Here is a 22,245-nt window from a genome sequence, read left to right on the forward strand (position 1 = left end):
ATCACCCCCAACTGAGAGTCTGCATTCTCATAATTAAATATTAAAATTTAACAACAGGTGCTTGGCTCATAGTATTTACTAAATAATGTTTGTTTTATGAGTGGATAATTATAGTTTTTGTAAAAAGAAAAAGCATACTTAACCTGGCAGAGCAGACACCATAATCACAAAGGTGGATTTCCCAAGGCAAGACTTACCCATTGCACTCTGGAAATGGTGACCCTGTGATTTTCTCAAATGTGGGAAACTCGGCCACATAATTTGTGGTAGTGGGAGACTGCATTAATGTTCCACCTGTTTAAAAAAGCAAGGTAAATGCCTTATTAATACTTTCTGTCAATATAATTATACATTTTTTTTGAGACACGACATACTTTTTATGAAGGTACAATTTATTTATAATAAATTTTTAGTATGTATGTCTGAGTTTTGGCAAATGTATCAGTCATATAACTACCACCACCACCACTACCACAATCAGATGTTGAACAGAAGATATAGAACAGTTGGGTCACTTGAAAATTTCCTCCATGCACCCTGGTCCTTCCCTTTTGCCCTCTTGTCCTTCCCCTCCACCCCCAGCCCCTGGGAAACCCTCAACCCATTATTTGTCTCTAAAGTTTTGCCTTTGTGAAAATACCATGTAAACAAAGGCATATGATATAAGGCTTTTGGCTCTTTTTTTTTTTTTTTGGCCAGATATATTTGAGATTTACCCACTTTTTTTTTTGTTTTGAGACAGAGTTTCACTATGTCGCCCTCAGTGGAGTTCTGTGGCGTCCCAGTTCACAGCAACCTCAAACCCCTGGGCTTAAGCAATTCTCTTGCCTCAGCCTCCCAAGCAGCTGGGACTACAGGCGCCCACCACAACACCTGGCTATTTTTTGTTGCAGTTGTTTAGCTGGCCCAGGCTGGGTTCAAACCCGCCACCTTCGGTATATGTGGCTGGCGCTGTAACCACTGTGCTAATGGACGCCTAGCCAAGATTTACCCATGTTGTCAGTGTTATATGAATATACCACAATTTGTTTATGCCTTTCCTAGTTGAGGGACATTGAGATTGTTTCCTATTGTGAATGTTTATAAATAAAGCTGTCATAAACATTCACCTCCAGGCTTTTTGAGAATATAAGTTTTAATTTCATTTGGGTAAATACCTGGAGAGTAAAATCGCTGGGTTATTTTGTGGGTGTTTATAAGAAACTGCCAATTTGTTTTCCACATGGCTGTGTTGTTTTGCACTTCTACCAGCAATATATGAATTTCTAGTTGCATTCTTGTCAGAACTTGGTACTATTATTTCTTTTTTGGACTTTAGCTATTCTTGTATGTGTGTGTGGCATAATAGTTTTTAATACAGTTTGACAATGACTTAATGATGTTGAGCATCTTTTCATGTGCATATTTGTCATCTATTTTCTTAAATGAAGTATCTGTTCAAATGTTTTGCTCCTTCCCATTTTTAAAATAAAAAGGGTTGTTTTTCATTATTGAGGTCTTTTATATTCTGAATGTGTCCTTTATCAATTATGAGAATTTTAAATCTTTTCATCTGTTTTGTGATTTGTCTTTTCATTTTTCTGATGTCTTTCAAATAGCAGAAATTCTTGATTTTGATTAAGTTCAGTTTGTCAATTGTTTTTCTTCTATGGACTGTGCTTTTGGTTTCATATCTGAGATTTCAATACCCAAGGTCAAAAATTTTGTTTTGTGTTATAGAAATTTTTAGTTTTAGGTTTTATGTACGTATAGTTAGGTCTGTAATAATGAACTGTAGTTTTCTTTTTAAATCACAAATTAAGGCAGATAATGTCACTAAAAAATAATATGAGTAGTGACTCTTTTATGTAGTGTCTTTGAATCACTGCAGACTTAGAACATGTGAAGTTTTAGATTTGATCTCACTATATAAAATTCATAATGGTGTTAATCGTCAGTTTTAAATTTGATCCTAGGTTTGTATTAGTTTATTATCAATTAAGTTAAAAAGTGCTAATAGTGTCTTTATTTCTAAGTATGCCTTTTAAATAATAGTTTACTTGTTTATATGTTTACATTGTTATCATGGTTACAGACTTCTCATTTGACACTGGATTATGTTTAAGGTCATGTGACTAAGTTGATACAATAGAATTGATCAGATTTTGATACATATGTAAGAATATTAAATGCTAATCTTGAGTTGTTTCTATAATCTTTTTTTTGTTTTTGAGACAGAGTCTTACTACGTCACCCTCAGTAGAGTGTTGTAGTGTCACAGCTCATAGCAACCTCAAACTCTTGGGCTTAAGTGATTCTCTTGCCTCAGCCTCCCAAGTAGCTTGGACTATAGGCGCCCACCACAATGCCTGGCTAGTTTTTTGTTGTAGTTGTCATTGTTGTTTGGCAGGCCCAGGCTGGGTTCAAACCTGCCTCGCTGTATGTGGCTGGTGCCCTAGCTGCTGAGCTATAGGTGCTGAGCCTCTATTTTTATATACATATACATATATATATATATATATATATATTTTTTTTTTTTTTTTTTTTTTTTTTGAGACAGAGTCTCACTATGTTGTCCTTGGTAGAGGGCGTGGCATCACACCTCACAGCAACCTCAAACTCTTGGGCTTAAGCGATTCTCTTATCTCAGCCTCCCAAGTAGCTGGGACTACAGGTGCCACTATACTGCCTGGCTATTTTTTGTTGCAGTTGTCATTGTTGTTTAGCTGGCCTGGGCTACATTTGAACCCGCCAGCCTTGGTGTATGTGGCTGATGCCATAACCACTGTGCTATGGGCGCTGTAACAATAGTCTTTATATGACATCATATGAATCCAAGTCTAATAAATTTATGGAGTTTCTGAAAAGCTGTTTTAGTCATGTAAAACCGTTTTGTAGTCATACGTAAGATGAAAAATGGTCAGAAGTGCCTTTTTCTTCTATGATTTTGTTAAATGTTAAAATTACCAAGAAGATTTAGTGACATCAAAATAGAATAAAGATAAAACTTAGCTGAGAGATACAAAGGTTGGAGGAGGGTATCATTGCAGTATTTGTGAACATGAAGATTTGAACAAAGCAAACAAGCATTCATCAAATGATACATTATTAGTAAGACTTGTCTCACTGAGTTTCATGTAGTTCATTTTAGCACTAAAAAGTTATCAAGATAACTTTAGGCACAGATGGATAGATGACTGTGCCTGGTGTCTTCTGTTTCTCCTCCCTCGTCCCCCATTCCCCGCTCCCCCCATTCTCTCCTCTTCTCATGGAGTACTTCAGTGGACTCTGCTTGCCCTCTGGCTTCCTATTGAGTGTGGCAAAAGTGTTTTATTTTTTCCTTTTTCACTTCTTCCTCCCTCCCTCCCTTCCTTTTCCCTCTTCTTTTCCCTTCCCTTTTCTCCTCTTTTTTTCCTCTCCCTTCTCTGTCCTCTTCTCCCCTGCCCCCTTTCTTCCTTCCATTTTCTTCCCCTGGTATTCCCTTTCCCTTCTCTTCTTCCCTCATGCTCACTTCTCTCTCCCTTGACCTTTTGCTTCTGTCCTGCTTGTGGAGTGCTCTCTCTGGGTGTTCTAGTGCTCTGTCTAGGCCCTCAGCTGAATGTAAGTCAAGGTAAAATTTAGGAATTGGATTGTAGTATTGGGGAATGATGGATTAGGGCAGCATGTCTCCAATTGTCATTAGCTATTGAAAATCTCTCAACAGAGCGAATTATAGTAAAATTGATGGTAAATATGTACCAATTCGGGGTGATGTTAAAAATTAGATAAATTTTGGTTGATTTTGTATTTTAGTTTTTTTCATAATTATTTCTTTAATTGTAAAACAAAATAATCTAGCTTTAGAGAGATGGATATCTTCAATTGAATAAATAGGTGTTTAATCTGGAAGTACATCATTTGATTATTTGCTGAAATACTTTTTCCTTTAAACAAATTACTACCTTAAATTTATTATCACTATTACCATTATTTATTATTTTGGAATAAGACTGTGTGTCAAACATTTTTCTTTTGTTTTTATAAATGTCTTTCTCGTTTAGTTTTTGGTATTTAGAGGCTGTTTTGGGAGGAGATAAAAATTAATTGTACTGATTTTGAAACCCCATGAAATCATTAATTTAATGAAATCAGAATGTTAATTAGTAATCTAGTTAGATATAGCTTTTCTAACTTCATCATGTTTTTGTTTTACTGCTTTTGCACTTTGATATAGTATCAGCTGAGCAATAACTGTCACCTTGCATTGTGTTTTCCAGACAGCAGTTAAATTAAACATTTTAAATAATCTTATTAAGATTATAGACATTGTAGGTAAAGTGTCTCATTATCTGAGGTAATTTTCTTTTGTGACACATGTCTGTTCTATCCCCATTGCAGGTCATCCTGTTCAGTTCTACAGCATGAATAGGCCTGCCTCTCGTCATACTCCCCCAACAATAGGGGGTTCACTGCCCTATAGACGCCCTCCTTCCATAACTTCACAAACAAGCCTTCAGAGTCAAATGAATGGAGGACCTTTCTATAGCCAGAATCCAGGTTAGATTTTCTTTTGTGTCCTATAGAATGTGCCAATAAAAAACTTTTAAGTTAAAAAGTCCCCTAATTATAAATAACTAGCACATGCTATAGGTAGTTGGTACTATTTGTTGAATGAATGGGTACTAGTTTGCTAATATTATATCTTTAACTTTTTTTTTATTCAATACATGATTTCCATGTAAAGTTGTAGGACTTAGTTTTTCCCAGCAGAATCCTTTTGAATGTGCTAGTGGTTATTTGCTCTTAAAAATAATACTGTGATGAATAGTATTTCCTTTTTATTTAATCAGACATCTTTGCTATATGAGTAACAAATAATGAAAGTTGGGTGCACATGAACAGAGTTTAGTAGTGGCAAAGATAAAGGGAAATGATATTTTTGAAGCTACTTTATGCTAGGCGATTACACTATTATCTCTTACTCAATTCTCATACCAAACGCATTATGGGAAAACTGAGACTTGGAGAAATTGACCTGGGTATAATAATTAATTATAATAAATCAATTGCAGCATGAACAAGTAAAAATTAATTTAGCATGTATTTAATGCTTTGTATAATCATTATTTTGCTTAGTCTCCAGAGGCAAGAACAAATATTAGACTCTATTACAGATGTAGCATCTCAACTTACTATGTTTTTCTGGATTTTTGCCAAAGAGGTTAGTAAACTGATATGTGAACAACTCTGATAGTAGGGACAATGTATTCTGTCTTTGATAAGCCTTAAGTTTTATGGAACCAAAATTTGTCTAGCATGCTACTACCTGTAGTTAGGTCCTTTGGAGTCTGTTGAAGAAATTTGTTCTTCCTTCTACTTAAAGCACTTACAATTTAAAGAATGTGTTTTTTGTTTGTTTGTTTGTTTTTGTAGAGACAGAGTCTCACTTTATAGCCCTCGGTAGAGTGCCGTGGCATCACACAGCTCACAGCAACCTCCAACTCCTGGGCTTCAGCGATTCTCTTGCCTCAGCCTCCCGAGTAGCTGGGACTACAGGCGCCCGCCACAACGGCCGGCTATTTTTTGGTTGCAGTTTGGCCGGGGCCGGGTTTGAACCCACCACCCTCCATATATGGGGCCGGCGCCTTACCGACTGAGCCACAGGCGCCGCCCTGTTTGTTTGTTTTTTTGAGATAGAGTCTTACTATGTCACCCTGGATAGAGTGCTTTGGCGTCACAGCTCATAGCAACCTCAAATTCTTAGGGTTAAGCAAATCTCTTGCCTCAGCCTCCCAAATAGCTGGGACTACAGGTGTCCATCACAACGCCTGGCTATTTTTTTGTTGTAGTTGTCACTGTCGTTTGGCAGGCCCAGGCCAGGTTTGAACCTGCCAGCCCCCGTGTCTGTGGCTAGTGCCCTAGCCTCTGAGCTATAGGTGCCGAGCCTAAAGAATGTTTTGTATTAATTGTCTCATTTGATTCTTACAGTTATGTACAAAATAAGACTGGTGATCATTTTCATATGGATTTTACAGGCAAGGAAAGTAAGGCTGTTCCCTGATAGATTTCACTCAGTCTCAATTCCCAGTTGTCTCAAATTCAGCCTATTTTATTCTTTCTCCCTTATCTCTCAGCTCATTATAATATAGAATCACTTAGCACCTCCAAAAAATGAAGACATCGGTGACCAGCAGTTTTAATGCAGAAAGTATTCCTGTCACTGGGTAATTCATTACCTGTCAGCAATGTGCTAAGTGCTATTTGTATTTAAATGCAGTTTTTATTCTCAAATTTCAGTTTATTAGACATAGCCTGTTTCCTAGTTCTGCTGAAGATAGGGTCTTTCTTTGGCTCTCTTAGAAGGCTAGACAGTTATGGCTATGGCTCTTATGCACTTCCCTTATTTATTTATTTATTTATTTATTTAGAGACAGTCTCAAGCTGTCTCCCTGGGTAGAGTGCTGTGGTATCACAGCTCACAGCAACCTCAAACTCTTGGGCTTAAGCGATTCTCTTGCCTCAGCCTCCCAAGTAGCTGGGACTACATGTGTCCACTACAATGCCTGGCTATTTTTGTTGTTGTTGCTGGCTCCTGCCAGCCTGGGTGTATGTGACCTGCGCCCTACCCACTGAGCTATGGGCACCACCACTTTCCTTATTTTTATGTAGAGTTTTGAAAAAATGGTGTCAGTCCAAAATGTGTTGGAGCTGGGAGATGTTTCACTATTACAGATTAAGACCAACTATACATGATACATAGTAAATATATACAGGGATATTTCATGCTTTATGCATGTACTAAATAACCAAAGTAGTCCTATGAGAACTCTGTAGTTAGAATTATTTGAAGGCTATTTTAGCATCCCCCTTTTTTTGCTTTCAATTTCAGCTGGCTTTCACTCTTCTTAGTTTGAAGGGTTTTTTTGTTTGTTTTCCTTTCTTCCTTTAGTGATTCTCTTGCCCTTTCCTCCCAAGTAGCTGGGATTATAGGTGCCCACCACAATGCCTGGCATTTTTTTTTTTTTTTGTGGGTAGAGACAGGTTCTTACTCTGGCTCATGCTGGTCTCGAACCTCCGAGCTCAGGAAATCCACCCGCCTCGGCCTCCCACAGTGCTTGGACTATAGGCGTGAGCCACCACACCCGCCTTGTTTTAGCACATATTTAAGTGCATTTTAAAATATGTATTTCAGTACTTTTTTCTTTGTAAATCTGACTTTAGCACACTTGAAAATATATGTTAAGATAGAAATATATCCTGTTTTATGGAAGGATTTTCATGAAGTTTTTTATTCCCCCCCCACATTCATGATAGTAAGGTTAAATGGGATTATTGGGTCTTCAGCATAATGTGTGAGGCAATTTAGTTGTAGTTTTTTGTTTTTCTGTATTTTTCACCTTTCTTCTCCAGGGATTTGGTAACTGTTTAAAGGTGACCATAGCTTTGTTAGTTTGTTAATTGGAGTGCTTCTTTTAAACTGATTTTTTTTTTTTTTTAACCAAACCATGGTCTTTACAAAGCTCTTTTTACAAGACTTAATGCCTTGTGAACCAGTATTCTAAGGTTGTTAGATGTACTTTGACTTCATTTGCATTAGACTATTATATAAGAGCTGGGCACAGTAGTACCCAATGCCAGCTGCTTGGAAGAGTGAGGTGGAAGGGTCACTTGAGCCAGAGTTCAAGGTTGCAGTGAGACTTGTGAATAGCCACTGCACCTCCCAACCTGGGCAACATAGTGAGATATCACCTCTAGAAGAAAAAAAGAATACATATTGTATAAGGCTCTTGTATTATTTCCACTGGCCCTGCCCGTCTTCCTGTTTTTTTTTTTTTTTTTTTTTTTTTTTTTTTTTTTTTGCAGTTTTGGCCAGGGCTGGCTTTGAACTTGACACCTCCTGCATATGGGGCCAGTGCCCTACTCCTTTGAGCCACAGGCGCTGCCCTCTTTCTGTTGTTTTTTTTTTTGTTTGTTTGTTTGTTTCTCTCTTTTTTTTTTTTTCTTTTTGAGACAGAGTCTCCTAGTGTCACCCTGGGTAGAGTGCTGTGGCATTGTAACTCATAGCTACCTCAAATCTTGGGCTCAAGAGGTCCTCTTGCCTCAGCCTCCTCAGTAGCTGGGACTACAGGTGTGTACCATTATGCCTGGCTAGTTTCTTCTTGTTTTTTTATGTTTAAAATTAGAAAATTTGTTGAGCTTTCTTAAGTAGCTAATTTTCTGATTTAACAAAAATCCTAGGTTGTGTGTTTTATGAGCAGCTTTTTTTGTTGTTTTTAAACAATTAAGGACTTTTATGCGGATGAATGCTTCCGAAGGAGGGAGCTAACAATCTGGGGTTTATATGAATATAAATTCAGTGGGGTTCTGTGATGTATAAATCTAGCAAAAATATTACTACTAATTAAGGCACAATTTGATTTGAGTTTGAAAAAGAGGATTATGACATAGGAATTAAAATATAGAACACCCATTTGTGCCAGTTATTTGGTACACAGATTATACTATTTCAGAAACAAATTATTGACCAGGGCATAACTGAAATTCCCTTGTTTCTTAATGTTTCTTAATTTAATCAACTAAAGTAACAGAAATACACATGTTAGCAGTAGTGAGGAGAGTCATAGAAACAACATAGGAGGCTAATCATAAGTTAACCTTTACTTTAAATGTAAATATGAGGCATCTTCTACATATGTTCTGTACACATACATTTACTTATATATGCCTAAACATTGTTTGGAAAGGAATCACTAACATTTAAGTATAAGCATGTATGTACTAAGGCCTTTAGTAGGAAATAGGCAGCATTTTACTGCTCATATTTTCTTGCAATAAAGGCTTTTAACAAATCAGTGGAATGTTAGTTCCAGCAGATATGACTGTAGTTACATGAGACAGGAATTTCTTAATGGGTATGCTGTTTTTTAAAGGGAAAATGTCAGACTTTATTAATGGTTTTAAAAACCACTGAAAACAAACAGTGTAGAAATGATGTTGGCATCATGATACTACAAAAGAAAAGCTGTATCACATGTTCTCTAAATGATTAGTAAAGTTTACAGCATTATTTACCATAACTCTCCAGAAGGATACAGATGTGGGCTTTAGCAAAGTATAAATAGCCAGTAGCAAGAACAGTAATAAGAAGCTGTTTGAATACATATTTTAGGCAGTGTTTAGGGTGTGCTGGATCCTCAAGTGTAGCCTTCTGACAGAATTCGAATTTCACAGAACAAATCTTTTTAATAAAGGGATTTGTTCTGTGAAGTTTGGATTTAGTCGAGGGGCTACACTTGGGGATCTGGGGGCCACATAATGGCTTTGAGGCTGAAGGTTCCCCACCCCTTAACCAATTAAACCAGATAGATACTTTACACTGTTGGACACAAATTATATTTTAAAACTGTGTGTCTTGATTTGCTGTATCTTAGGATAACATCATATGGTGTTTTCTTTCTTTCTTTTTTTTTTTTTTTAATTTGAAAAGAAGTAACAAAAATGATCCCATGTTTTAAACCCTTTTGAGACTTCAGGACTAATAGTTATTTGGTAGCCACGTTCTTTTCCATTACAAAAGCTCCTCTTACTAATATGTTAAGTTCTCTTTTAAGTACTCTTTATTCTAAGTTGCTATCCATATTTAGAAAATACTTTACTCTTTAAATTGCTTAAATTATTTCTATCACTGGAATGTAAAATATAAACATCTAAACTTGAATGGGTTGTCATGAGTATTTATGGCTTGTAAAGGTGATGTTCTTTAGTGGCTTTAGAAATAGTATTATTTGTCTAATTTTCTCAGTATTTATAGAACTGTAAAAATAAAATGTAAGAGTCCCTAATTCATTTTTCCAAACTCTTTGAATGGGACATTAAAAACACTAAGCCTCAAAGATGATGCTTCAGAGGACTTTATAAATAACGAGAAAGGTTATGCTTAGATAATTTCACCAGCATAGACTCATCCCTTAAGTTTGGTTTGCTTGGAAAGCCTTTTACTGTTTGTATGTAAACGTTGCTCTAATCACGTAGCTATCATTCTTATAACTGTTCTACTTATGATCACTATAGAATCTAGTCACTTAGTGAGTCTTTCTTCACATTAGCTTCATTATTGTGTATTGTGAAAACAATATAACTGAATATAACTGAAAACTAAGTTTGGAGACCTTTTGGTGGTTACAGAGAAAGCCTTGTTATATGAGAAATCATTTTAGCTAAACGGAATGAAAACAAGTTTGTAAAGTTACTTTCTGCTCTTGCTTGTGCACAAAATGACTTGGACTAGAACTGAATATTGCAAATAGTTCTTTAAATCAAAATTCAGCCAAAATTCTCCTAGAATTTTCAGTTCTGTCTATATACGCCAATGTATTTTGGTTCACAGATGTTCTGTTTAGACGAAGCCTTCTGTGCTGCCATCTCTCAGTGGGGCAGCACATAAGACTTCATCTAAACAGAACATTAGGACCACCATGTTACGTGATTGCCCTGGGTGAAAAATGTAGAGTTTAGGATGACCTTTGTAAACCCCAGATGGAACCGAATTTTTAAACATGTTACATACTAGCTTTGAAACAAATCTTAAATTGTTATAAATTAAGTCTGTTCAAGGGAGATCTGAGATTGGTTTTCCCCTGGCTTTTGTTGGTGGCCTTCTTAAAACCACTGTGGTTTCAGATTTATCCTTTTTTTTTTGAGACAGAGTCTCACTTTGTCACCCTCAGTAGAGTGCTATAACGTCACAGCTCACAGCAACCTTAAACTCTTGGGCTTAAGTGATTCTCTTGCCTCAGCCTCCCAAGTAGCTGGGACTACAGGCGCCCACCACAACGCCTGGCTATTTTTAGTTGTAGTTGTCATTGTTGTTTGGCAGACCCGGGCTGTATTCGAACCTGCCAGCTCCAGTGTATGTGGCTGGCACTCTAGCCGCTGAGCTACAGGCACCGAGTCCAGATTTATGCTTTGAAAACTAGAGAAGAAATAAGCATGTTTATCTTAAAAAATATTCCAGCCTTCCTATAACAAGACTATTGTGGGTTAAGCACTTAATCATTCTTTTTAAGCCAAGTACCAGAAGGTTGTAGCTTTGTTTGATAAACAATGACTGAAGTGGGAAATTTCCTGGTTTTCTGTTACAGGGAATGTTGGGATATGTGCCAACAGAAGTGTTTCATCTTGTTTGGTGTGAATGTGAATCTTATCTCTGCTCTCCGGTGCCAGTTGCTGCAGTTTTATCTATTTTGTCTCTGCTACCTTTTGTGTTCATTAACTTCTGCTTACCTCACATGTTGGAAAACAGGGTATTATGAACATGTCAACAGTTGTTCCATTCCAAGCCTCTGGGTGGGAGACAGACACTTGGAGCTAAGGATTTACTGCTAAGAATTACAACTTCAGGGAAGAAGCTAACCAAATGTATCTTTTAAAGAAAGCTATCCATTTGTAGGGTGATAATGCTGTGTTCCTTATGTCTAGCTATTCTCCAACATCTGCTTAACTCTGCTGGTGCATTTATATGTTCTCCTCACAGCTATGCATGGCATTAACTTTGTCTCTTGACTGACTGATGACTATTACCTCTGTACCTCGTTTTTCTGTTTGTTTGTTTTGAGACAGTCTCACTTTGTCACCCTCACATGCTTTCTGCACCCATTGTCTTTTTTATCTTTGCACCCAGTAAGTGTAGTAGATTGTGATATCGCTTTGTCATCTCACATTTATAGAATAGGCTGGAAGAAATTAACTGACTTGCTGTCTAAACAGCAAGAAGCAGTACATCAGAGATTGAGGCTGAGTGATTTTAAAATCCAATTTCTTTGACTAAGCACTTTTTTTTTTTTGAGACAGAGTTTCACTTTGTTACCCTGGGTAGAGCGCAGTGGTGTCTTTCAGGTATTTATGCTAGCCACATGGAAACATTTCTGGTGCTGTGTACTGGTAATACTATTTTATGGCCCTCAGTCTTTGCCTTCACTTGTTTCTCTTTCGCTGATTATTTTTCTCAACCTCTGTCTGCCTGGTGAACTCCTTTTCTTCAGAATTACTTCTTTGTAGCCCTCCTCAGTACCACCACCACCACCTTCAGGGAATTACTACAAATATCGTTAAGATTTTACTTTTCTCTTCTGTTCCCAAGTGGAATGTGATCTCGTTAAGAGCAGAAATAGATGTATTTTTTAAGTTTTGTTAGTCTTAACTGTAATTTGGAGCTAGTAAAGGCATGCTCAGTAGGAGGCGCACACCATACTTTACCCGTTCTGAAGGAAACTATGACTGTGGAGTTAATCCTGTGAAATTGCTTGGCATGTACCTAGCCTGCTCATGTATTGATGTGTGTGAAACAATGATTGAAGGCTTACTAGTTCTGGGCACTGTGCCAGGTGATTCAGATGGAGGGAAAAATGCCTCAGGAAGGAGAATGGGATTACGTGAATAAGGCCGGCATCTTTCTGTAGGGTCAGGGAGGAAATGTACCAGTGGGTTAGAGTCATGAAAAATTGTAATGATCTAGCACTAGATTGAGAGAATGGTTTTGATATGCTTTCCTAGCAGAGGGGTTGCCACTTAGTAGGAAGTCAGTAAATATTTGTTTAGTTAATGAATGAAGAACCAATTTGTTATTGCAGTAATGAGTATAAATTTAGAATATTGGGATATACTGTTTTTTTCCCTTCTGTATTGACAGAGATTTAAACTTACAGCCTTCTAAGGAAATTTCAGAAAACCAACTTGGTAATCTATAGAAATTCTTTCTTTGAGAAGGCATGTTGTTATCAATATGAACAAGATCAATTGTCATATGTTAGGGTAGATCTATATATGATAAATGCTTCCTGTGCTTTAATTTTTAAAAACTTACTAAAAATTCCCCAGGTGCTTTGTTTTATGTGTTGACGCATCAAAAGGGCATCCTACAATCACTTATAAAATGTTTGTGAACAGTGATTTCCCTCCTTTGTACATTCATTTTACTGCATTACCCTTTCCTTCTAATGTGACACGCCCTCACCCCTCACCCTCCGCACTTTGTTTTGTTTTCGCAGTATCTCTCGCTCCTCCTCCTCCCTCCATCCTGCAGGGAACTCCTCAGTTACCTTTAATGGGATTTGTGGCCAGAGTCCAAGAAAATAGTAAGTTTATGTCTTCTTTATGCTGTAGATCAGATTATAGGCATAAAATGTCATTTAGATATGATTGAATGGTCATTCATTTGCTCATATTTCAAATATTTGAATATTGTGAACAAACCATTGTCTGAATAGCGAGTAGGGATGTTAATAGAATTAAAATGAAATTTTCTACTTTTAAATAGCTTAAAATATAGTAGTGAAGGTAAGGCAAATAAAAGTAAAATGAAGCACGTGTAAGTAAAGGAAGATCACATCTAGATAAGGTGATACTCTTTAATCACCAGCTAGCCCATCTTTTTTCTCTAGTTTGCTCAGATAAGTAGTAGTCTGATTTCTTATCACTGGAGTTTCATGGGTTGGTAGTATAGGTGGCCTGAAATTCTTCCTCCAGAAGTATAAAAAGGGCCATGTCATGGTAGGGCCTGAGGACCAAGCTGCCATCTGTCTCTTAAAAGGCCTCATAGATTGGCAATTAATTTATTTTAGCCTGTGGTCTAGTATCGAGCCATGCAGAATCAGACAACTGATGTTATTGACACATTTAGTCTTTTACTAGGGAAGCATTAAGGAAGCTCAAGAACCCAGTATCAATATTCAATGAGGAATTGATGTCACAGAGAACATGAACTTAATGTGCATGATGGAGATGAATTCTTTTCTTGTGAGCTGTCTACATGAGAGACCACATCACAGTCATAAGGTTGAGTGATGAGCAAGAAATCTGAAGTAAGGGAATTAATTAAAGATTTAATGGGATTGGGCCAGCACAACCCCAATGTATGTATCTTATAACAGGAATGACCTCACTGATGGATAGAAATATTTGCAATCTGTTGCTTAGGACTCCTACTTCTTTAGAAATGGGCATTACCAACTAGAATATAAGCTCCATGAGGGTAGTTTTTCTGTTTGTTTTTTTTTTGCCTGTTTTGTTCGCTGGTTATGTCCCCGGCACTTATAAAAGCATCTGACACATAGTGGGCACTTTTAGTCCCTCTTTTTTTTGTACTTCTGTAGGTGACTAACTGCCACTGCTTCCTTATTGACACACTCTTTTTTAAGATGTGTTTGTATTTGAGCTGATGATAATCCAGTTGTACTGGCTTGAGGGCTCAGCGGTTCTTTTAGTTGCCTTTGGATTTCTACTTGTTGTTTTCTGAAAATAGTCTATTTTACTTCTGTTTATTGGAAGTTACCTCATGCACACCTGTAATGCTTATCACACTGTGATTTCTTAAGATGTTTTGATAAATTTAAGAACTTTATTCGTATATGATTAGGTAGGATTTTACATGTTTTTAAATTGTGCTATTGGGACCCACTGTTGTTTTGGCTTGTGTGACCCACAGTACCCCAGAGAGAAAATGTCCTCTCAGCAAGGTTCAGCTGGTCCAACATGCACTCAGCACAGTTACAGTATATCCCTTTGCCAGGCTTGTGTGGTCAAATATGGGATAGAAGGTCACTGTTATGTGTTATTTTAAAAAACTTTCTGCTACATCTAAACAGAGTAAATTGGGACCAAGTAGAGTTTAACGAGAGTATCAGAATTGAAGGACACCCCAGTGCTAGCTGCATTCTACACACCCATGAAAGGCAGAAAGTCTAAGTGCCATTATAGTAAAAGAGACTATCTCTCATCACACTTGCAGTTTAATCACATCGATTCATAAAGGTAGTCACTTGAGGGCGCCGGTAGTCCCAGCTACTTGGGAGGCTCAGGCAAGAGGATCCCTTGATCCCACAATTTTGAGGTTGCTGTGAGCTGTGATGTCTACCCAGGGTAACAGAGTGAGACTCTGTCTCCAAAAAAAAAAGAAAATAGTCACTTGAATAATACTCTGGGAGTTATTTTCTGATTTTACTATCATGAAGAGTGTACACCTGGGAGAATTCCACTAATCAATTGCTACTGCGTGTTATATGAGATGGTGTTGCTCAACAGAGCAAAGTGGTTTTGAGTAGATTCTGGAGTAAAGGCCAGATCTTGAAACTGAAATTGAAGACTGATCTATCAGTGAAACAGGAGTGTTTATTATTGGAACTAAATGGTTATTTTCTTTGCAAAAAACTAGGTTTGAATGTCTGTTTCACCAGACATTAGTGGAAGTTGCAAAGTGTATAGAAACATCAAAATGTTTCATGAATAGACCCCCTCAACACTATTTTGTTGAAGTGCATGATTACCAATTTAAGAATTAGAAATGTTTTAAGTAGATAATTATAAAACATTGTAGCAGCAGCACTACCTATATTTTAAAAAGTCATTCTCTAACTTGGCCACTGTGTTACAATTGATTGCCTTTTGGCATAGTCTTTTTCATTTCTTTCTATGGTGATACACGTTTTTCACATTAAAAAAGTACAAAATAAAAATCACTACTGTGACTTGATTTTACAAACCTAGCAGACTTAGACATTCAAATGAATGTTATTTTCAGAACATTCACTGTAGAAAGATACATACTTTTGGAATTATCTTCAAAGCTTTTCAGGTATATTATTTTGAAGATACTCTGTGGTAGCACATATTTACTCTGCATTAAATTTGATATTTGGAAGAAGTCTGGAATCATTTGGAACCAGTTATTGTGAACCAGTTTTACCAGGGCAAGAATTATGGTTATGATCCTATTAGTCTCCTTAAAATCCTTCTGTGGCTTCCCATTGCTCTTTGGCTAGAGTACAAACTGTCCTAAGACCGAAAAGGTCTTAACTCCTCTTCACCTTCCTCATGCCTCTTTCTAATGAACTTTCCACAGTTCTTCGAAAGTTTCCTGCTTTCTTACCTTTGTACTTGTTTTATTCTTTATATATCTTACATCAAATACATACCCCCCATGCCATCTTATCCACTCCCCCCATTAAACCTTACTCATCCCTCAGGTCTTAGGAAGCCTTTCCTAACCCACATAAGAGGTTGGTCTATGCTGTGTATTTCCATGATATTGTAAAGCACTACACTTAATTATAAATGAAAGTTTGTCTATGTATGAAAGATTGTCTGTATCTGTGACTTTTACCCACTGCTATTCCTCAGTGCTGAGCATAATACCTAGCCATAGCTAACTCTTAGTTGATTTTTGTTGAATTAATAATAATGAAATATGATTTTACAGTTTTTGAGTTTATCTCATTTCATAGTATTACAGCTTTTAAGATAACAGATATAGGGAGTTTAGGTGTTCTTCTACTTTAATCTTGTAAAGCCATTTTCCACATCCATAAAATGAGGATTCAAAACACCACCTCCCAAGATAAAGATTAAATGAAATATTATAAAGTGGGCTTGGCACCTGTGGCTCAAGCGGCGAAGATGCCAGCCATATACACCTGAGCTGCTGGGTTCAAATCCAGCCTGGTCTCACCAAACATCAATGACGGCTGCAACCAAAAAATAGCTGGGCATTGTGGTTGGCGCCTATAGTCCCAGCTACTTGGGAGGCGGAGGCAGGAGAATTGCTTGAGCCGCGGAGTTGGAGATTGTTGTGAACTGTGATGCCACGGCACTCTACCCAGAGCAATAGCTTGAGGCTGTGTCTCAAAGAAAAAAAAGAAAAGAAATATTATAAAGTGGTACCTAAGTATTTAGAACTTTTAAAGTAAAAAATGCTAGCTTGGCTCAGTGCCTGTAGCTCAAGCGGCTAAGGCGCCAGCCACATATACCAGAGCTGGCAGGTTTGAATCCAGCATGGGCCTGCCAAACAATGACAGCTACAACCAAAAAAATGGGTGGGCGTTGTGGTCCCAGCTACTTGGGAGGCTGGGGCAAGAGAATCACTTGAGCCCAGGAATTTGAGGTTGCTGTGAGCTGTGATGCCACGTATTCTATGCAGGGCGACAGCTTGAGGTTCTGTCTCAAAAAAAAATTTTAAAAAATGGTATCTTATGTTAGTTGTAGTAAACTGGATGTAACACAATTATAAGAAAAGTAAAAATTGAGTAATGGCAGCTTCTTTAAGTAATTTTGTAGTGTCGTTTCTCAAGGTAATTGTTGTGAAAGTTTCTTTGGATCTGCATTTTTGTGCTTGTTTAATGTCAGTCTTTTTACCTTACAAATGGATATGTTGTTCTTTCTTACCTCCTCCATAAGGTATGGGCTAAGATCACATATCTGTATCTTTTAAACATCAATAACCATTAGGACTAATGAATTTTTATTTATTGAGTAAAGTTTATAGAGTGGCATAGCAGATGGGAAGAATACTGAAATAGGACAGCGGACGGTGTTGATGTGACTGATCCTCACCAGGCGTCAGCAGTCTTCTAAAATCCATTTGATTCAATCAGCAGCTTGGGTAAAAAATTAGAATATAAACAAGATTGCTCAGAGAATTTTACAGAAACAATACTGATATCTCATAAATAAGAATTAGTGCTGTTTGTTGAAACTGGAGAGCTGATGGATGCAGGGTTATTAATTTTATTCTGTTGAGTTGTGCTCCAGTATATACCAAGCATTTTGAAAGCTTTGACTTCTGAAGATAGTTGTTCAGATGTTACTGTATGCTGGTACCTGAGCTATGGAAGCAGATCTCCATAAGAGATACTTTAAAATGTTTTAAATCACTCTGCTGGTATACTTGGATATTTAGCCTGAAGAAATTTGGAATCATTCTGTAAACAAACAAAACATCTTCATGGATGAAATTACCTAAGTTTACCCAGTTTGATAAAATGTGAAAAAAAATTTATTGGGAGGAAAGTAGCAGATTATTAAAATTTGGCTATTTCTTGGACCCATTCTAATTTGTTTCATTTATAACTAAGTGAAATATAGTTATAAATGTCCAAATTAATATTTTTGATAACTCCTCTTTGGATATAGTATAAAGCTAAACTATGTTGTATAGCTCTCTTTGAAAAGAGGATTCTATTTTAGCATGAACAAGTTTCTAAGGTTCAGTTAATTATTTTGGTTCAACTTTATTCAGCATCCATCAGCATTAATAGGAGGAGAAGGAAGGAAGTCATGCTTGGAGATTTAGAATGTTATAGTAGGCAGGAAGACTTCGCTTGCTCACTTATTTTTTGACATATGATTATTTTTAAGACTAGCTTTATATTCCATTAACCTAGAAGCTTGGAGGAGAAATACTGAACTTTGCATAGTAATGTGTAGTTCTGTTTTCAGCTTTATAAATTCTTAGTTTCAGATACACCACCTCCACCACCACCTGTGGAAGAACCAGTATTTGATGAATCTCCCCCTCCACCACCTCCCCCTGAAGATTATGAAGAGGAGGAAGCTGCTGTGGTTGAGTATAGTGATCCTTATGCTGAAGAGGACCCCCCCTGGGCTCCAAGGTCTTACCTGGAAAAGGGTAAGTCTCAGAAGGATAATCTGGTGGGATGGGAAGAAACCTTTACATAGAAATGAAATTTGCTGGTATGGAAGGAAATCTTGATTATTTTTTAATAAGTAAAGTCTTATTTATGTGTATTATCTGTACATTTTTATTAATTTAGTCTATAAGGTTCATGATTTTTGTAAGTCACACCTATAAAATTCTTGAACATTTGATTAATTTTTTAATTGATGGTTACCTGTTGTTCCTGTTAACATACTCTTTGTGTATGGTTTCTATAAGAGAAAGATCACAAAAAGAGTGATTTTCTGTTTCCTTTGGTCTCAGGAAAAGGATTTTTCTCCAAATTATTACTTATTCCTACCCTCATGCTTTCGAACAATATTTTGAGTCCTCTTAGGTAGTTCAGTTTAAGTGTTTCCATATGAAATTTTGTTCCAAAGAATAATCGTTTCTCAGTTTCTTTATTTCTTTTAGTGGAAACCTTCTCTGAAATATATTTACTAACCATGACATAGCATGTTGGGACACAAGCTTCCAAAATCTCATTAGGACTAATCAGCTCATAAAAAATATGCTATCTAGAAGGAAATTTTCTGTTAAAGAAATTAAAGCTGCTAAACCACTGGGTCTCTCAAAACTGGCTATATATTATAATCACCTGGTAAATAGTAGACTTCTACTTCTGGCCAAGATAGGCAACTGTAATCAGATTTATACCTCTTCCTAAAGTAGGAATTTAAAAAAAATATGTAATAGGGGGCGGCGCCTGTGGCTCAAGGAGTAGGGCACCAGTCCCATATGCCAGAGGTGGCAGGTTCGAACCCATCCCCGGCCAAAAAAAAAACCACCAAAAAAAAAAAAAAATAAATAAATAAAAATTAAAAAAACAAAACATGTAATAGTTTCTAGATATTGAACAACGGGCATTAGCAGACTATGACACCAGAGAGGAGGAAATACAAAATATTATTTTCGATTATATAGCTATTATAAATGCCACATATAATCAATAAAGGAAAACATGAACATCAGAGACAAATGTAATATATTTTTTAAAAGAATGAAGAAGAGAAACCTATATAGAATTTCTGGAAACGAAAAATATAGTATCTGAAGTGATGGCCCAAAAGAAGCATCACTGATGCCATGGCCATAGGAGCTGTCCAAAGTGATACACAAAGAAAAGAGAAGAAAAAGCAAACAAAACAAAACAGAGCAACAGATATGTGAGACTAGATCAGATAGTCTTTTTTTTTTTCTTTGAGATAGAATCTCACTGTATCACTCCCAGTAGAATGTCATGGAGTCATAGCTCATAGCAGCCTCAAACTCTTGGGCTCAAGCGACTCTCTTGCCTCAGCCTCCCAAGTGGCTGAGACTATAGGCGTCCGCACAACACGCAGCTACTTTTAGAGAGACAGGGTCTCCCTCTGGCTCAGGGTGATCTCAAATTCCTGAGCTCAGGCAGTCCACTTTGCCTCAGCCTCCCAGAGTGCTGAGATCACAGGTGTGAGCCACTGCTCCTGGCCTAGATCAAATAGTCTTAACTTTGATGAAAACTATTAGTTGTCTTTTGCTGCCTAACAAATTATTACAAAATTTAGTTGCTTAAAGGGAACACATTATCTCCTAGATTCTCTGCATGGCTTAGCTGGGCCCTCTGATGTAGGGACTCTTAACATGGCTGCAGTCAAAGTGTCAGTCCAGGCAGTTATTTCAAGGCTTGATTGAGGGAGAATTTACTTGCAGGCTTACTTTTGTGGTCATTGGCAAGATTTAGTTCCTTATGGATTGCTGTCCCGAGGGCCTCAGTTTTCTCATTGGCTGTTGGCTGCCCACAGTTTTGGGCCACATGGACCTGTCCATAGGGCATCTCACTTCATGGCAGCTTGCTTCATTAGAATGAACAAGAACAGCCAAAAAGAGAATACAAGCAAGACAGAAGTTAAGAGTCTGAGCTTTAGAGTTACACCAACTGGTTCAACTCCAAATTCTATCATTTACTAGTTTGCAGAAGATACTTAACTTTCTAAAAATGCTAGGCCCTGTGTTTGGTGCTAGGGATATATAGCAGAAACATTGAGAAAAACAATGTAGGCGCCATTAGTCTTTCTCTGTTTCACTCGTAATTACATAGAAACCAAATCTTTAACATTTTCTGTAAAAGTTTATTCTCATATGTGTTTTTTAAATTCTTCATGTGATTTTGATACTGTGATATACATAAATTAGAAAACATTATTACACTGGCTTACTGTACCCTCAATGAATCCCCAACAATAAAAAAAAAAAAAAAAAAAAAAAGAAAACATTATTACACTTTCCTCACTATGGCCAAAACCATTTTTTCAAACTAAATAAAATCTAGACAGATTTTGCATTTCTCAACATCAGTATTTTGAATATTAGTGGAAACAGTAAGATTCTTACTTAACATAAACCTCTTTAGAGTTATCTTGATAAAAGTCTCTTGCACTAAATAAAGTCTGTTTTCCTTTTGATGAATAGCTTCATGGTGAAGAATTAAATGAAATAAACTACTAGTATCTTCTTTTTTTTATAACTGTACTAGTTTCTCTCTTTCTCTGGAATGGAAATCTTCTTTTTTTTTTTTTTTTTTTTTTTGTAGAGACAGAGTCTCACTTTATGGCCCTTGGTAGAGTGCCGTGGCATCACACAGCTCACAGCAACCTCCAGCTCCTGGGCTTAAGTGATTCTCTTGCCTCAGCCTCCCGAGTAGCTGGGACTACAGGCGCCCGCCACAGCACCTGGCTATTTTTTTTTTGTTGTTGTTGTTGCAGTTTGGCCGGGGCTGGGTTTGAACCCGCCACCCTCGGCATGTGGGGCCGGCGCCCTACTCACTGAGCCACAGGCGCCGCCCTGAAAATCTTCTTAATAGTGGATTTTTTAGATTAAAAAAAGTGGTTAATATAATAATGGTCACTAATTTTAACAAAACATGTTTAGCAATTGTTAAAGCTCTTAGCTCTGCACCACTATAAACAGAGTTTCTGGAATATTTAATGTAAATTCTATTTAACTCAGTTTCTACATTTTAAAGAAGAAAATGGGTACACACAGAACTTAGTAACTTTACACTTTTGCTAAACTGTTACGCTGCAACAGCCTTTATATTCTCTTCTGAGTTTTCTTTCAGTAGGTTTGTGTTTCTGTAAGCATTGAGAAATGTTGCCTTTCCTTTAAAAGACAAATGCTAGAAAGTATTAGGTTGGCTAGAAATACTAAACACTTTAACTTGTATTCTCTTATATTTAGAGTTAAACTTGTATATCATTTAATTACATTTGTGTTTAGGCATTTGGTTATCTTTTGAGAAATATACACTGACTTCTTCCTAGCTAGGACCCTTGTAGTATAGTCCTAGCCATACTGCTTGGCATTCTTAATATATCACTATAGTGGAAAATAGTCACAGTTTAAGAAAACTTTAGTTTTTATTAAAGTAGGCCAGAAACACAGATTTTCTTTAACTGGGCATATTGCAATATTGAAAGTCCTTATTGTTTTTTCTGTTTCTCATTTACTTATGTAAGGCGTAAGGTTGCATGAAAAACTAACAAAGACAGTATATACTTCTCAGGACAGTGGATAGATGGAAATTCTCTTGAGTGAAATTCTAAGCGGCATAAAAAAGATACAGGAGTGGATGGAGAGATTGGGACAAAAGATAATTCTTGAAGTGGATCTGAGCAAGTCATAGGGTATCCCAGTATAATTAAACTATTGAAATAGATGTAATACTTAGGAAGCATAGATTATTTGCGATAGTGGTTGAAAGGGCCCAGTTGTTACCAAGTGATTTAAGCAATGAAAATCAAGGA

General features: G+C 36.9%; 1 protein-coding gene and 1 non-coding gene across 18 annotated transcripts in view; both read left to right on the top strand.

Annotated features, from left to right (window-relative positions):
• Positions 1-22,245, top strand: part of ABI2 (abl interactor 2) — a 122,549-nt gene that overhangs the window by 94,312 nt on the left and 5,992 nt on the right. For 10 of the 17 annotated variants that reach the window (XM_053596328.1, XM_053596331.1, XM_053596336.1 and 7 more), the window contains 3 exons: positions 4,357-4,515; positions 13,005-13,091; positions 18,242-18,415. In XM_053596328.1, the coding sequence (XP_053452303.1) occupies positions 4,357-4,515; positions 13,005-13,091; positions 18,242-18,415 (420 nt within the window). The remainder of the gene's footprint in view (positions 1-4,356; positions 4,516-13,004; positions 13,092-18,241; positions 18,416-22,245) is intronic. The other 7 variants (XM_053596332.1, XM_053596340.1, XM_053596338.1 and 4 more) reach the window with 1 other exon arrangement.
• Positions 135-297, top strand: LOC128591111 (U1 spliceosomal RNA). The gene has a single exon (XR_008381536.1). It is a non-coding gene; the product is annotated as a U1 spliceosomal RNA (small nuclear RNA).

The sequence above is a fragment of the Nycticebus coucang genome, chromosome 7 (assembly GCF_027406575.1).
Source record: "Nycticebus coucang isolate mNycCou1 chromosome 7, mNycCou1.pri, whole genome shotgun sequence".
NCBI classification, from domain to species: Eukaryota; Metazoa; Chordata; class Mammalia; order Primates; family Lorisidae; genus Nycticebus; species Nycticebus coucang.